General features: G+C 43.7%; 1 protein-coding gene across 2 annotated transcripts in view; it reads left to right on the top strand.

The window, feature by feature from the left end:
* Positions 1 to 16,243, top strand: part of TPR (translocated promoter region, nuclear basket protein) — a 213,965-nt gene that overhangs the window by 37,704 nt on the left and 160,018 nt on the right. For both annotated transcript variants that reach the window (XM_040408451.1, XM_040408450.1), the window contains exon 8: positions 7,630 to 7,710. In XM_040408451.1, coding sequence (XP_040264385.1) covers positions 7,630 to 7,710 — 81 coding nt within the window. The remainder of the gene's footprint in view (positions 1 to 7,629; positions 7,711 to 16,243) is intronic.

Raw genomic sequence — 16,243 nt, 5'->3', positions numbered from 1 at the left:
GGAAATAATTATTTGACCCCTCACTGATTTTGTAAGTTTGTCCAATGACAAAGAAATGAAAAGTCTCAGAACAGTATCATTTCAATGGTAGGTTTATTGTAACAGTGGCAGATAGCACATCAAAAGGAAAATCGAAAAAATAACTTTAAATAAAAGATAGCAACTGATTTGCATTTCATTGAGTGAAATAAGTATTTGAACCCTCTAACAAAAAAAGACTTAATACTTGGTGGAAAAACCCTTGTTTGCAAGCACAGAGGTCAAACGTTTCTTGTAATTGATGACCAAGTTTGCGCACATTTTAGGAGGAATGTTGGTCCACTCCTCTTTGCAGATCATCTCTAAATCCCTAAGGTTTCGAGGCTGTCTCTGTGCAACTCTGAGCTTGAGCTCCCTCCATAGGTTTTCGATTGGATTAAGGTCCGGAGACTGACTAGGCCACTCCATGACCTTAATGTGCTTCTTCTTGAGCCACTCCTTTGTTGCCTTTGCTGTATGTTTTGGGTCATTGTCGTGCTGGAACACCCATCCACGACCCCTTTTCAGTTTCCTGGCAGAGGGAAGGAGGTTGTCGCTCAGGATTTCACGATACATGGCTCCGTCCATTTTCCCGTTTATGCGAATAAGTTGTCCTGTGCCCTTAGCAGAAAAACACCCCCAAAGCAAAATGTTTCCACCCCCATGCTTGACGGTGGGGACGGTGTTTTGGGGGTCATAGGCAGCATTTTTCTTCCTCCAAACACAGCGAGTTGAGTTAATGCCAAAGAGCTCTATTTTGGTCTCATCAGACCACAGCACCTTCTCCCAGTCACTCTCTGAATCATTCAGGTGTTCATTGGCAAACTTCAGACGGGCCTGCACATGTGCCTTCCTGAGCAGGGGGACCTTGCGAGCCCTGCAGGATTTTAATCCATTGCGGTGTAATGTGTTTCCAATGGTTTTCTTGGTGACTGTGGTCCCTGCTAATTTGAGGTCATTAACTAACTCCTCCCGTGTAGTTCTAGGATGCTTTTTCACCTTTCTCAGAACCATTGACACCCCACGAGGTGAGATCTTGCGTGGAGCCCCAGAGCGAGGTCGATTGATGGTCATTTTGTGCTCCTTCCATTTTCGAACAATCGCACCAACAGTTGTCACCTTCTCTCCCAGCTTCTTGCGATTGGTTTTGTAGCCCATTCCAGCCTTGTGCAGGTCTACAATTTTGTCTCTGACATCCTTGGACAGCTCTTTGGTCTTTCCCATGTTGGAGAGTTTGGAGTCTGCTTGATTGATTGATTCTGTGGACAGGTGTCTTTTATACAGGTGACTAGTTAAGACAGGTGTCCTTAATGAGGGTGACTAATTGAGTAGAAGTGTCTAACCACTCTGTGGGAGCCAGAACTCTTAATGGTTGGTAGGGGTTCAAATACTTATTTCACTCAATGAAATGCAAATCAGTTGCTATCTTTTATTTAAAGTTATTTTTTCGATTTTCCTTTTGATGTGCTATCTGCCACTGTTACAATAAACCTACCATTGAAATGATACTGTTCTGAGACTTTTCATTTCTTTGTCATTGGACAAACTTACAAAATCAGTGAGGGGTCAAATAATTATTTCCCCCACTGTAACTCATACAATTACTTGTCATATAATACATGCTACAAGATACTCTGTCCAACCTGTATTGGATACTGCTGGGTGCTAAATTTATTTAAATAAATCCCCATTCTTGTGACATTTACCTTTCAAGATCCCAGGAAAAATGAGTAACATAGCATTTGGAGCCGTAAGGGCTCATTCACATGTGCATTTACTGGATTTGGTGTCGCTAGACATGGCCGTGCACCTCTAAACCCCACTGGGGGCAATATTATATAATTAATTTTTATTGCATTGTATCCATTTTTAGCTAAAAATCCTTTTAATAATTGGTCTTAATTAAAATTTGTGAACCATTGTCTTTGTGCAGCCTTGAGTTTATCTAGTAGCAGGATCTTAATTTTCACTCTCCGTCAGGCAGCTCTCCTGACGGCTCCTTGTTTTTGATCTGACTTTATAAACGCTCACTATAAGAAATCATTTAGGGTCCATTAAGACGTCCTTGGTGGTTTGCGGTCCACAAATTGCGTATCCGCAAAACATTGACATCGGCAATGGGCGTTCCGCATTTCGCAGACTGCACATCGCTGGCACTATAATAGAAAATGCCTTTTCTTGTCCGGACAAGAATAGGACATGTTCTATTTTTTTTCAGGAGCGGAATTGCGGATCTGGAAGTGTTGTCCCTCCTTCCTAGGCGGTGTACTTGCCCTACCATGGAATACTGTACAGCCCATTGCAGTATCCTACTTCCATAAGCAGCGTAATAGCGCTACCACTGGATACTGTACAGTCCGTGCCATTATCCTCCTTCCACAGGAGGAGTAATTGCACTTCCACTGGGTAATGTACAGCCTGTAGCATTATCCTCTTTCCGTGGGTAGTAATTTTCTATCGGCGGAGTGTTTACATCCTATTGGTTCCTATACGTCCGATAGCATTGCCCTCTTTCCATGGGCGGAATATTTACACCACCACTGGATGCCGTACATCCGGTAGTAGGGATGTTGCGATAACAAATATTTGATTTCATAAAGTATTGCGATATTCGATACCGCGGAAAAAAATAACACCAAAAAAGCCGCATGCATTTTATGGAACGTGCGGCCCTTAATCAAACAGTCCGATCCTATTTTTTGTGGGGACAAGGTGACTAAAAATGTATCACGTGGTTTTAATTTTTTTTGTGTTACGACGTTCATCGCATAGGAGATATTTTAATAGTTCACACTTTTTTGGGCAACGTAATTTTTATTTTTTATAACTATTAACCCCCTTAAGGGCTGAAACCTGGGATCTTTTCATCCTTTGCCCTATTCAACCTAATAGAGATCTATTGGGGTGAATATGCTGTCACACTCTCCCTGCTGCCCTGGGCATAGTACACACAGCAGCAGGGAGATTACCATGGCAGCCAGGGCTTCAGTAGCATCCTGGCTGCCATGGTAACAGATCGGAGCCCCAGGATTACTCTGCTGGGGCTCTGATCAGAAGCTGCCACTGCACCACCAATGAATGAAGGGGGGGGGGTGGGGGACCTGTGGCCACTTCTACCAATGATATTGGGGTGGGTGCACTGCCCCACCAATGAAGATAAGTAACCTTTTAATACAAATACAGGAGGCAGGAACCGGCGGCAGAATCGCTTAGCCGTCGCCTGACCTCTATGACGGGGCACTGCGATCCACGGCAGTTAACCCCTCAGGTATGGCACCTGAGGGGTTAACTGCCGCAGATCTCAGCACCCTGTCATAGAGGTCGGGTGCCGGCTATGTGATTCTGCCGCCTATATTTGTATTAATGGGTGAGTTATCTTCATTGGTGGCGCAATGGCCACAGCCACTCCACCCCTCTCTTCTTGTTGGCAACGGCACAGAGGGGAGGGAGGGAGATATTTCTTCTCCCCTGTGCTGCTGAGGAGAACCTGGCGTGTGCTGAGAGCAGCGTGCGCCATGTTTTCTGATACTAGGCTGCAGGTAAATGTCAAATCCCGGTATCGAACCGGTACAAAAGTATCAATTGGGTATCGATAATTCAATACCTGCTAAAATCCTATCCAGTAGCGTTGGCTTCCTTCCACTGGATTCTATGCTTCTGGTAGCATTACCCTCCTTCCATAGTGGGAGTATTTGCTCTTACTCTGGGTTCTGTACATTCTGTAACATTACTCTCCTTCTATAGAGTAATTGCTCTGGATCCTGTACAGACTATCGCATTACCCTTCTTCCTTAGACGGAGTAATTGTACTTCCACTGGATACTATACGTCCTGTTGCATTGCTCCCTACACAGGCAGAGTGATTGCACTAATGCTGGATATCATTTGTCCTGTCTGTTTTCCCCCTTATATAGGTGATTTTGTTGTACCGCAGTCATACTGTAGATCCTGTACAGACTGTCGCATTACCCTCCTTCCTTAGGCGGAGTATTGCACTTCCACCGGATACCATACATCCTGTTGCATTTAACCCCTCTGCAGGCGGAGTAATTACTCTGATACTGGATATTATCTGTCCTGTCGGCTTTCCCCCTTCTATTGGGGGATTAGTTGCACCAAAATTGTGTGCTATAGATCCTGTAGCATTGCCCTCCCCCCATTGACGGAGTAGTTGCACAACCAGTAGTGCTTGCACTACCAGTGGACCCTGTACATCTTTTTGGTTCCCCTCTTTGTCAGCTGAGTAATTCCACTTCCACTGGAAACTGTTCCTCCTATTACATTATCCGTCTTTCTTGGGTGGAGTAATTGCTTAAACATTGTCTACCGGGACTACTCTCATTTGTTCCTTGTCTCATGGCATCCTGTACCATGGGTGGCCTATTGGCTAGACACAGTACCTACCTTTGCCTTATCCCCAGTAATAGGTGGTATTTCGGCACTACTGCTGTATACTGTGACTGCTTCACACTACCCCCTTCCTCAGGTAGTCTTAGTTTGGATTGGTGTCTGGCACCTACGTGGCAGCCTCTGTCTTCCAGGTCGGCCTGTAGTTCTAACATGCCGTTGGCATACCTCATACCTTTCCTTGTGCCTTGAGTCTCTGAAGGGCAATCTCATTTGATTGATGGTCATTGGCACCCCCGGCATCTACACTCCTTCTGTAGGTGGAACGTCTGCTCTGATTGCCAGTTTTCTTCCTTCTCGGGTGGAGTGTTGCGCTAGCACCAATTCTTGGTGGCTATTGCTGTTGTCATTTTCAGATGGAGTCTCCCCTCTTACCCTAGAGGCCATAGTTGATATCGCCTCCCCCCTGTGAGGAAGTCTTTGCGCTGCCCATAGATATTCTCACTACTCCGGTTCCATGGCTACTACTGTGTGAACTATTCCCAGGGGGAATTTTTGCGTTCATCCTTCAACTGCAGCTTACATGACGCATGGGTGGGGGACACTACATTTATGGTGTTCTCCACATCCCCTTCCTCCATGTGGAGTATCTGCCCTGGCATTCCAGAGGAATCTACACAGCATTCCTCCTTTTAGGAAGGGTGCCTTCTCGCTAGTAGTAGTTGTGATTGTGTCTACATTTCCTTCTTCCACAGGGGGCACTTTGCTTATGTTCTGCCATGACTCGCTGTGGCTGAGGGGTTTGCTCACTTCTGCTGGGCATTAGTACGTTTTCTGTACCTGGTATAACCTACCAATTTCTATGGCGCTGGCTTAGCGCCTTATTCCCTGTACATGTACTGCATTGCCTCTACAATCTACTTTGGTGACAGCATAAGCGTTCCCTACTTGTGGAGTTTTGGTATGCACTTATTCAGTTTGCATATGTGAGTTGTCTACATGGCTCCCCTCACCGGGTCGAGCGGTTGTACTGCCCTGGTTGTCACCCCTAAGCGCTGGTTTTCTACTAAGGTACTTCTACTTCTCCTCTTTTGCAGGGTGAATAGGTGCACTCCCCCACATACTGTTACTGCCTGCTCAGCCAGTGTTCATAGCCATTAGGTTCTTGTATGCCCCCTTTCTGCTGTGGGGTGTCTGCACAGGTGGTGTTGGTTCTGTTACCAGTTTTCTTCTGGGGCTTTGTGGCATTCAGGGTCCACACTCCCTTCCTGGCGCAGTATTTTTCCTATCTCTGGTTCCTGTCTGCAGCTTCCGATTAGGTCTGCCAGTTCAGGCAGCCTTCCATGGAGTATCAGACGGCTTCTCTCCTCTCTTGTTCTGGAATTTAAGGTCCTCCTCCTCTGCTGCTTACCACATTGGTGTTTTCCTGGGGGAACATTCTTATGAAGAAACTCCCTAGGCCATAGGTCTGAAGGGGACGTTTGTGATCCTGGAGGATACTCTTTCCCTGTCGGGTTGCTCCCCAATTTTTTTTTTTGTCTGTTTTGGGTTGGTTCCACTACCTTGTTCCCTTTGGGTTTCTTCACTCCCTCAAGATTTTTTTCTTGAGGGCCATTCTCATGCCTGACTTCTATGTTCTCCTTTGCCTTCGGGCATCCCTACTGCTTCCTCCATGGGGGGCAAGTTTTGTCACATCTGCAGTTTATTTGCCCCTTGATATCCAGACACCATTTTCAGTTCGTCTTCTTCCAATCTGTATTCCACTGTGTGTGTGTGTGGGGGGGGTTTGTTTTTCCCCCTGGGTTTTTGATCCATGGGCATCACTCCTTAGCAGTCTTCTGGATCCAGGCTATGTATTTCTCTCCTGTATCTTCCACAATTGCTCCGTTGCTTCTAGTGACTGACTTGTCTTCATTCTTGTTCATCTTGTGGATATTCTGTGTGCTCTCCACTTCTGAAGTCTCAAAGCCGTGACTTATATTCCCTGGGCTGTTCTTTCTTCTGCCCAGCCGGAGCCTCTGCATTTTCAGCTGCCCTGGCTGGCCTTCCAGGGTTCCTGGTGTGTCTTTCCCCCACATTTCTGTGCAAGGCCTTCATTCTGTTCTGTTGTTGCCTCCCCATGGTACTGCTCTTTAACGTCCCATGGACTTCTGTGTCCCCCAATGATACGAGAGAGAAAATAGGATTTTTTTGTGTTTACCTGTAAAACCCTTTTCTCGCTGAGTTTGTTTGGGGGGACAGCTCCCACCCTGTATCTACATTGCTGTTCTCCTAGATCCTTCTGGTTCTTGATGATGGCCCATCTCTGTTTTTTTTTCCTTTTTTATTGTTTTCTGTTGGCTTCTTCTGGCTGCTCCTACTGCTTTTGTACAAACTGATTAGCTCGGTGTCTGCAGGAGGGGTATAGCTGAGAGGAGGAGCTAACTTTTTTTGCTTAGTGTCAGCTCCTAGTGGCAACCGCTATTACCATGGTCTTCTGTGGCCCCCAATGAACTCGGCAAGAAAAGGATTTTACAGGTAAGCACAAAAAAAATCAAATTTTTGCTGATTGGATGTGGACCTATTCATTTCAATAGGGGCCCAAAAAAAATGTGGGCAGCTCACGGTGTACTGTTTGCATCTACATGTCCGTTCCACAGTCCCGCAGAAAAGACAGACCATGTCTTATTTTCTATTTTGTGGACAAGAATAGGCATTGTTACAATGGGTCCTCCTAAAAGTCATAATTTTTTTGAGAACGGCAAAATACATACGGTCATGTGAATGTACCCTAAAGGTAATACTGAGTGGCATTTACTTCACAATTGTGTCGCCCCCCCTACCCCCCCCCCCCCCCCCCCCCCCCCCCCCCCCCCCAGGAAATGTTTGCACAAAAATTCTAATAGATGTGACCAGAACGTAAATGTGAGCAACAAACATTCAATAATCTCAGTTGTAATTGTTGCCTTGAAGATTTACTGGCCTCCTCCCGCAAATCCTTCAGCACTATACAGGCTACAGACTCCGTTATAGTGAATGGGACTAAGTCCTGCCTCCTTGCCACCAAACATTCGGTTTCATGATGTCATGCTGGTGCACAGTCTCTCAAACTAAAGATGGTGATGACAGGTCTAAAAAGGCCTCTGTCTGTCTGAAATATTTCAGCCAAACTGCATGTCACAGCATTCTGGCGGGGACATTTTTTTTATAAAATGTATTTAATTATTTTGTGTTTGTTTTTAGAGGTTTAGTGTGCCTTTTTTAAAGCATGTTTTGCTTTTACAGGCAAAGGAACAGCAAGGAAGTGTGGAAGAAAAGTTTCATAATGAACTCAAAGCAAATATTAAACTTTGTAATCTCTACAAGGTAAGTCTAGTCATCGAAATAGTCTCCATCGGAAATGTTGTTTAGAAATGATCATAGAGCTGCATGTCACACGTGGGCCTGTCCCTTTCTGTATGTTTTAGGGCAGAGATGCTCAACCTGCGGCCCTCAAGATGTTGTAAAACTACAACTCCCACCATGCTCTTCTGTAGGCTGATAGTTGTAGGCTGTCCGAGAATGGAGGGCCACAGGTTGAGCGTCCCTGTTTTAGGGCATGTGGACATCATTGGTTTCTTTTTCAGGTCCTTGGTTTATCAGCACTTTGGATTGCTGCATTGGGACTCTTAAATGAGGCTCCGCAGTAATTTTATTTTTTTATAGCTGGTCTTCCCAAGATCAGCTATTGTTTTGAACAGTTTATCATCAAGGACCCAGAGCAGATGGAAAAATCATATATGGGGTTGTCAAGTTTACCAGACGAGGTTCGGATTCTAATCCAGGTCACATGTTCATTTAATGGGCGGCACAGGAGAGACCTTAGTTGTAGCTTCTACCACAAGTGACACGAAAGTGTTAGCCCATCCCATCAGCTATACTATCCTTATATGGACTGAGCTAAAACAGCTTGTACCAAAGCAGTAAAAGAACCAAAATAACAGTTACTATATCGGTACAGTTTGTTTTTCTAAGAAACTGAAGAGACAAACGCTGAAAAAAGTGTTTTGTCTCCTAATGGACAGAAAATAAATTTTTCATCTGTCTTTGGGGGATGCAGGAGAGACAAGAAATGCTGCCTGCAAAGCCATAGATGCATTGGTGGATGCAAAGGTATCCTCCCTGTAACATTTTGTGTAAGTTTACAGAAACACCCCAAATTAGTTTTTCGGTAGTGAAAAACACTTTAAAACTTGGAACCGAACTCCAGTCTGAACTGAAGCAGAGTTTGTTTCTAAGTATTAGTGGGTTTCCCCTTTAAAAAAAATCTAATACTGAAGTTATTCAACAAAGTTTTGCTTGACTTTGAGAATAACTAAGGCTACTTTCACACCTGCGTTAGGTGTGGATCTGTCTGGTATCTGCACAGACTGATCCGCACCTATAATGCAAACGCTTGTATCCGTTCAGAACGGATCCGTTTGCATTATGAAGAACAAAGTCAAAACTGATCCGTCCTGACTTACATTGAAAGTCAATGGGGGACGGATCCATTTTCAATTGCGCAATATTGTCAGTGAAAACGGATCCGTCCCCATTGATTTACATTTTAAGTCAGGACGGATCCGTTTGGCTCTGCATCGCCAGGCGGACACCAAAATGCTGCAAGCAGAGTTTTGGTGTCCGCATCTGGAGTGGAATGGAGGCTGAACGGAGCCAAACTGATGCATTCTGAACGAATCCTTATCCATTCAGAATGCATTGGGGCTGAACTGATCCGTTTTGAACCATTTGTGAGATCCCTGAAACAGATCTCACAAACGGAATTCAAAACGCCAGTGTGAAAGTAGCCTAACTTCGCCTCATCGTAGACCGTTCATTGTACAGCTGTACCGAGACTGATCTCTGTACAGCATTAATCCGAAGTTTTGAGAGAAGAAACTTCGGATGTAGCACCCGAAGCTTGCTTCGCTCATCACTAGTTTTCGGCACCACGTTTGAAGATGCATTGAGGTATCCCTGCAGTAAAAACCCACAGAAAGTGACTTCATTTTGGACCCCGCAAGGAATTTATTGAAGCATGTAGTGAGTGCTTTGACCCACAGAAGTTCCATAGATTTTAGAAACACTTGGCTGTGAAAATAATCACAAAGGTTCCCACAATTTGTTACCCATTTTCTCGATTACGACAATACCCCCTATGTCGGGGCTGGCCAACCTGCAGCTCTCCAGCTGTTGCAAAACTACAACTTCCAGCATGCCCAGACAGCCTACAACTATCAGCCTACAGCAGGGCATGGTGGGAATTGTAGTTTTACAACAGCTGGAGAGCCGCAGATTGGCCAGCCCTGCCCTATGTGGTTGTAAACTGCTGTTTGGGCAGACTGCAGGGTTCAGAAGAGAGTACCATGTGCGATTGAGGCCTACTTTGGTGATTTATATAGCAGTGGCCAATAATTAGAGGTACTGAGGTTAGAAAACAACAAAAAAACCTCCTATAAGTGTAGTGTATTCCAAGGGGTATAGTGAGCCTTGTGACTTAACAGGTGTTTTGCAAAAATGATTTCACAGCAGCTATTTTTGCACAGATGTCATTTCAGTGCCCAGTGTACAACAGGGCTCAGGAGTAAAATTACCGTGTGCATTTCAGTCCTAATGTAGTGACATAACTGATTGTGATGACAACTGTAGAGGCTCTGGGGTAAAAAAAAAAAAGGAACCCCCAAGGTGATTCCTTTTTGGAATTTCTGCTCATCAAGATATTAAGGGGTGGACTGAGCATTGTGACACCACAGGTTACTGTGCAAAGTGAAAACTCCAAGTTTTCCACAGGGTAAATTACTCTTGGCCGTAATTGGATTTTTAATTAGCCTCCCCAATGGCACTGACAGGAGGGTATCCTTGACCCCTGGACCCCTGGACAGGAAACGAAAAAGCCTCCCCTCCTTACCTAAGCTAGTTAATAACCAAGGACACGGAAAATGATGCAAGAAAAATTATTATTCAACATAATACAATCCACCAAGGTAATTATACTTTACCAGAAACAAACAAGGGTGGGAAAAACTCCCAGTGCCGTTGGGGAGGCTAATGGAAAATCCACATATTGGTAAGAGTCATTTACACTTTTACCCTGGCGCCTTCCCAACGGCACTGACGGGAGGATTAACAGAGAATGAACATATTTCAGGGAGGGAACTGTAGAAAGAATTCTAAGGCCAAAGGACAAGTCTTGTAGTGGTTACATCCAGCCTGTAGTGCTTAAAAAAAGGTCATAGGATTAGCCCAGGCAGCCGCTTTGCAGATCTGTTATAGCGGTGTTTTTTTCTGCCTCGAGTCCTGCTGGGGAGACTATTCTTGTTGCTTTAACAAAGAGATAGCGTCTCTTATCCACTGAGTGATCGTAGACTTTTTGGCTGCTAGACCTTTATTAGGACCCTGGAACTGGATAAAGAGGTGGTCTGATCTGCTGTTATCTCCAGATAACATAGAAGGCAACGTCTTACATCCAGCTTGTGGAACTTCTTCTCTTGGTCCGTGGTAGGAGACTCACAGAAGGACGGCAGAATAACTTCTAGATTACAATGGAGTTTTGAAACTACTTTTGGAAGGAACGCCGGGCAATGGTTAAGGATTATACGATCATCTAAAATTTTTAGATAACGTGCACGACAAGAGAAGATCTCTATCTCACCCACCCTTTTAGCAGTTATGGCTAGAAGAAAGGTTGTCTTAAGTGATAAAAGCTTCAGGGAGATACTATCAATGGGTTCGAAGGGGCGACTCCATTAAGACTAACTAAATTTAAGTCCCATGTTGGAATAGTAGAGCGTACGGTTGGTGAGATTCTGACTGCACCTTTAAAAAAAATTGCTTGACTAAAGTTTTTCTGCCAATTTTGCATCTAGAAAAATACTCAAGGCTGATATCTGCACTTTGAGGGTAGAGGGTTTGAGACCCTTGTTCTTCCCCAAATGTAGGAAAACCAAAATATCGGAACATTTGGAAGGGAATTTTGGCAATCTTTGCTCTTTGTAACGGCAAGAAAGGCTTTCCAGGTCCTAAGATAAATTTTTGTTGTCACGGCTTTCCTACCTTTTAGTATAGTGGCGATTACTGGATCCAAGAGGCCCTTTCCTTTTAAAGCTAGGCGTTCAATCTCCAAGCAGTCAATTTGAAGTTGAGACACTCTGGGGTGGTAAATCAGACCCTGAAATAAAAGATTTGGAAGTTCTGGGAGTCCAGTATTCCCCTCCTGACAGATTTGATAAGCAGGGAAAACCACGCTCTTCTTAGCCAGTAAGGAGTGATCATAATTACCTGCTCCTGTTCTTCCACCACTTTCATTAGGGTTCTCTGAATAAAGCTGAAAGGGGGGGGGGGGGGGGCGCATATAGCAGCCTCTTCGGCCATGGGCGATATAGGGCATCTCGAATCTCTGGCTGGTGGGACAGAACAAAATCTCTATCTTCCTGTTGCCCCGATCTGCAAATTTCAGGATTGGAACGCCCCATTTTGCTGTGATCAGTTGGAATACATCGGGACTCGAGGCCCGATCTTCCTTTGTCTGCCTGCTTAAGATATCGGCCACTAGATTTTTGCTTACCTTTTTTAAATGGACCGCTGATGAGGTTTTTTTTTCCACCATCAGACAGGAGTTAATGTTTGACAGTCTGAAGCCAAGAAAGGCGAGAATTTTCCCTATTCAGGACTGTTAAGGAGTTGATAAGGAGGGAATGGCATAAACCTGATTTTTTTTTTTAAAAAGTTTTTATTTATTTATTTTTTTGTTCCCAGATGAGTTAAGAGAAAATACCCTTTTAATGATCAAGACATCTGTCTGGCAGGAGGTTCCTAGAGTCAATGTTCCGGTTGCAAAAGTTAATTTAAAAAATCAGCGCTGCTGTTTGAGGATCTGGGTTCCCTTAAGGATCCGATGGATGAAAGGACAGACACCTATCTTAGAAAGAATTGGGAAGCATCTGCATCTTCTTTTAAGCCAAATATTGCTTCTGTTGCTAGATTGCTTAAAGTCTGGTTAGGGGAGTTAGAATCTCGTATTGCTAACAGAACCACAAGGGATCAGCTGCTGGAAGCAATACCTACAATGTTAAAAGCTGTAGACTTCATTTCGGATACATTGGCTGACGCTCTAAGGTTATCTGCTTGGGCAGCGGCATTATCTAACTCTGCCAGATTCCTTTGGCTGAAGGAATAGAAGCGAGTTGTCTTTTCAAGTTATGTGCCCTTCCTTGCCAGGGATTTTTTTTTTTTTTTTTTTTTTTTCTTCGGTACAGCTTTGGATGACACATTAGACCAAGTGTCTGATAGAAAAAAGGGATTCCCGGTGCCCATCTTTCCTAAGAGGAGGCCATTTCGGGTTAGAGATAAGAGATGGGGCTAGATCCCAAAAGAAAGGCAATGAGTGGAGAAGAAATAAGTCAAGAAGCCTTTTTTTTTTTTTTTCCAAGTCCCAGTCTTCCAATGTTTCTCGGCAATGATGCCAAGGCTCAGGTAGGGGGTCGGCTGTCTTTTCATTTTTAAGCCTGGCGAAATATCACATAAAGTTCCTGGGTAAAAGATATAATAAAGTATACCGTTTAGAATTCAAAAGGTCCCCACCGGAAGCATCAACATTCTCCAAAACAGGTTGCCTTATTGGGGGAAGAAGAAATAGGGGAAGGGTTTTATTCAACACTTTCTTGTCCCCAAACCAAATGGGTCCTATCGGACTATAATCTTGAAGTACCTAAATTTATATCTGACCTAAGAAATTTTGCATGTAATCAATCTAGTCAACAATTCTGCATCTATTTCCCAATTGCGTCATGGCATCAGTAGATATCAAGGACCCATTACCATACACCATTCGTCTCAAAAAAGGGTAGCAGTACGGGTAGAAGTCAGTTCTCCACCTACAGTTCAGGGCTCACCCCTTTGGGATATTACAGGCACCAAGAATTTTTACAAAACTGATTGCAGAGGTGATGGCACCAATAAGGAGATCGGACATCAGGGGTGGGAGGCTCACTCAGTTTTGGGGTTTTCCCAATGTCAGTGGTTCAAAGCAATCCGTCCCAGAATTAGAGAATTGAGGGCGGTATATTGTGCCATGAAGGAATGGTTTCCCTCCCTTAGACATGGTTTGCATCTTTCTCTCAAGGGAACGAATGTCCTCGGGGAACAGTTCCAAGTATTTGCTAAGAAGCATTTAAACTAGGAAAGGGGGGCAAAAGAGTGATAATCCAGCAGTCCGACTGGCCCCCGGAACAATGCCAAAAGAGGCCAGTAGCACAAAGGTTAAGAAATGACAAGCTCAGTCTTGTCTACAAATGCTCTCAGTCTAGGATAAGATCAATGAGCTTGAGGCTATAATGGCATCTGAGAATATAGATGTAGTGGCTGTTACTGAGATGTGGTTCAAGGGGAGTAATGACTGGGATATATCAATACCAGGGTTCTCTCTATACAGGAAAGACAGAGAAGGCAAGAAGGGGGGAGGGGTGGCCCTGTATGTGTGAAAGATGGCATAAAATCTAATTTGATACAAGTTAGCGAACAATTTAGAGTCAGTTTGGGTTACCTTGCAGCTTGATAATCATAAGGTAACTCGTGTAGGTGTGATATATAGACCACCTAGCCAAGTCAAAGAATTAGATGATCTACTAGTTGAGGAAATGGCTAAAATGACATTGAAGGGGGAAGTTATCATTATGGGAGACTTCAATCTTCCAGATGTAAATTGGAAAACCAAAATAGCTAGTTCTGCCAAGAGTACAGATATTCTAAATTCCCTACTGGGATTATCTCTACAGCAAGTAGTGGAGGAGCCAACCCGGAAGGAGGCCATTTTAGATTTAGTATTCACAAATGGGAATTTGGTATATGATATTACTGTAGGGGAAAGCTTGGGATCTAGTGATCACCAGTCAGTGTGGTTTACTATAAGTACAGTGACTGAGTCACACCACACAAAAACAAAAGTTTTAGATTTTAGAAAAACAGACTTTTCTAAAATTAGATTAGTGGTATAAGAGTCCCTATCAGACTGGAACAGTTTAATTGGAGTCCAGGAGAAATGGGACTACTTAAAAGTGGCACTATTGAAGGCAACAGAAGATTGCATTAGGCTTGTCAGTAAAAGCAAAAAAAGGAAGAGACCACTGTGGTACTCAGCAGAAGTGGCCAAAATCATTAAAAACAAAAAGATAGCATTTAGGAATTATAAAAAAAAAAAAAAGAGGATGACAGACAAATTTATAAGATTAGGCAGAGAGAGGCCAAACAAGTTATAAGAGCTTCTAAAGCACAGGCAGAAGAGAAATTAGCTCAGTCAGGGGAAAAAGGCGATAAGGCATTCTTCAGATACATAAATGAACAAAGGAAACTAAAACAAGGAATTACCAAATTAAAAACAAAAGAAGGAAGGTATATGGAAGAAGATAAAGAACTAGCTGACTGCCTCAATGAATACTTCTGTTCAGTTTTTTCAAAGGAAAATGAAGGACGTCAGTTGGGAAAGAAGACTAATGAATCTTTTGACGCATGTGTCTTTACAGAGGAAGAGGTTCTAAGTCAACTGTCTAAAATTAATACAAATAAGTCACAGGGGCCTGATGGGATACACCCAAAGCTATTAAAAGAGCTCAGCGGTGAACTAGCAAAACCATTAACAGATTTATTTAACCAATCACTGGCAACAGGAGTCGTCCCAGAAGATTGGAAATTAGCAAATGTTGTGCCCATTCACAAGAAAGGTAGTAGGGAGGAATCGGGCAACTATAGGCCAGTAAGCCTGACATCAATAGTGGGGAAATTAATGGAAACCATACTTAAGGAGAGCATTGTGGACCATCTAAAATTCCATGGATTGAAAGATGAAAAACAGCATGGGTTTACTTCAGGGAGATCATGTCAAACTAATCTTATTGATTTTTTTGATTGGGTGACTAAAATAATAGATGGAGGAGGTGCAGTGGACATCGCTGATCTAGACTTTAGTAAGGCTTTTGATACTGTCCCACATAGAAGGCTTATCAATAAAGTGCAGTCATTGGGCTTGGACTCCCATATTGTTGAATGGATTAGGCAGTGGCTGAGGGACAGGCAACAGAGGGTTGTAGTCAATGGAGTATTTTCAGACCAAGGTCTTGTTACCAGTGGGGTACCTCAGGGATCTGTTCTGGGACCCATATTGTTTAATATCTTTATCAGCGAAATTGCAGAAGGCCTCAATGGTAAGGTGTGTCTTTTTGCTGATGACACAAAGATTTGTAACAGGGTTGATGTTCCTGGAGGAATACACCAAATGGAAAAGGACTTAGGAAAACTAGAGGAATGGTCAAAAATCTGGCAACTAAAATTTAATGTTGATAAGTGCAAGATAATGCACCTGGAACGTAAAAACCCAAGAGCAGAATATAAAATCAGTGATACAGTCCTAACCTCAGTATCTGAGGAAAGGGATTTAGGGATCATTATTTCAGAAGACTTAGAGGACCTTTCACCGATTCTTACCCTATGAACTAACTATACAGACATGTGGAGCGGCGCCCGGGGATCTCACTGCACTTACTATTATCCCTGGGCGCCGCTCCGTTCTCCCGCTATGCCCTCCGGTATCTCCGCTCACTAAGTTATAGTAGGCGGAGATACCAGTCCCTAAGTTATGGTAGGCGGAGTCTGCCCTAGCGCTGGCCAATCGCAGCGCAGAGCTCACAGCCTGGGAGGTTATTTTCTCCGTAACAATCTGCTCTATAAAAATGTCACTTGACTGAACCCCTAAGGTGAACGCTGTAAAAATAAATAAATAGAAACTGTGCTAAAACAACCAATTTTTTGGTCACCTTGCCCCATAAAGTGTTACATTGAATGATCAAAAAATCATATGTACCCAAAAATAGTACTAATAAAACTGGCA

This window comes from Bufo bufo, chromosome 9, assembly GCF_905171765.1.
Source record: "Bufo bufo chromosome 9, aBufBuf1.1, whole genome shotgun sequence".
NCBI classification, from domain to species: Eukaryota; Metazoa; Chordata; class Amphibia; order Anura; family Bufonidae; genus Bufo; species Bufo bufo.
Note: the sequence above shows the minus strand (reverse complement) of the source record. Positions and strands in the feature narration are given on the sequence as shown.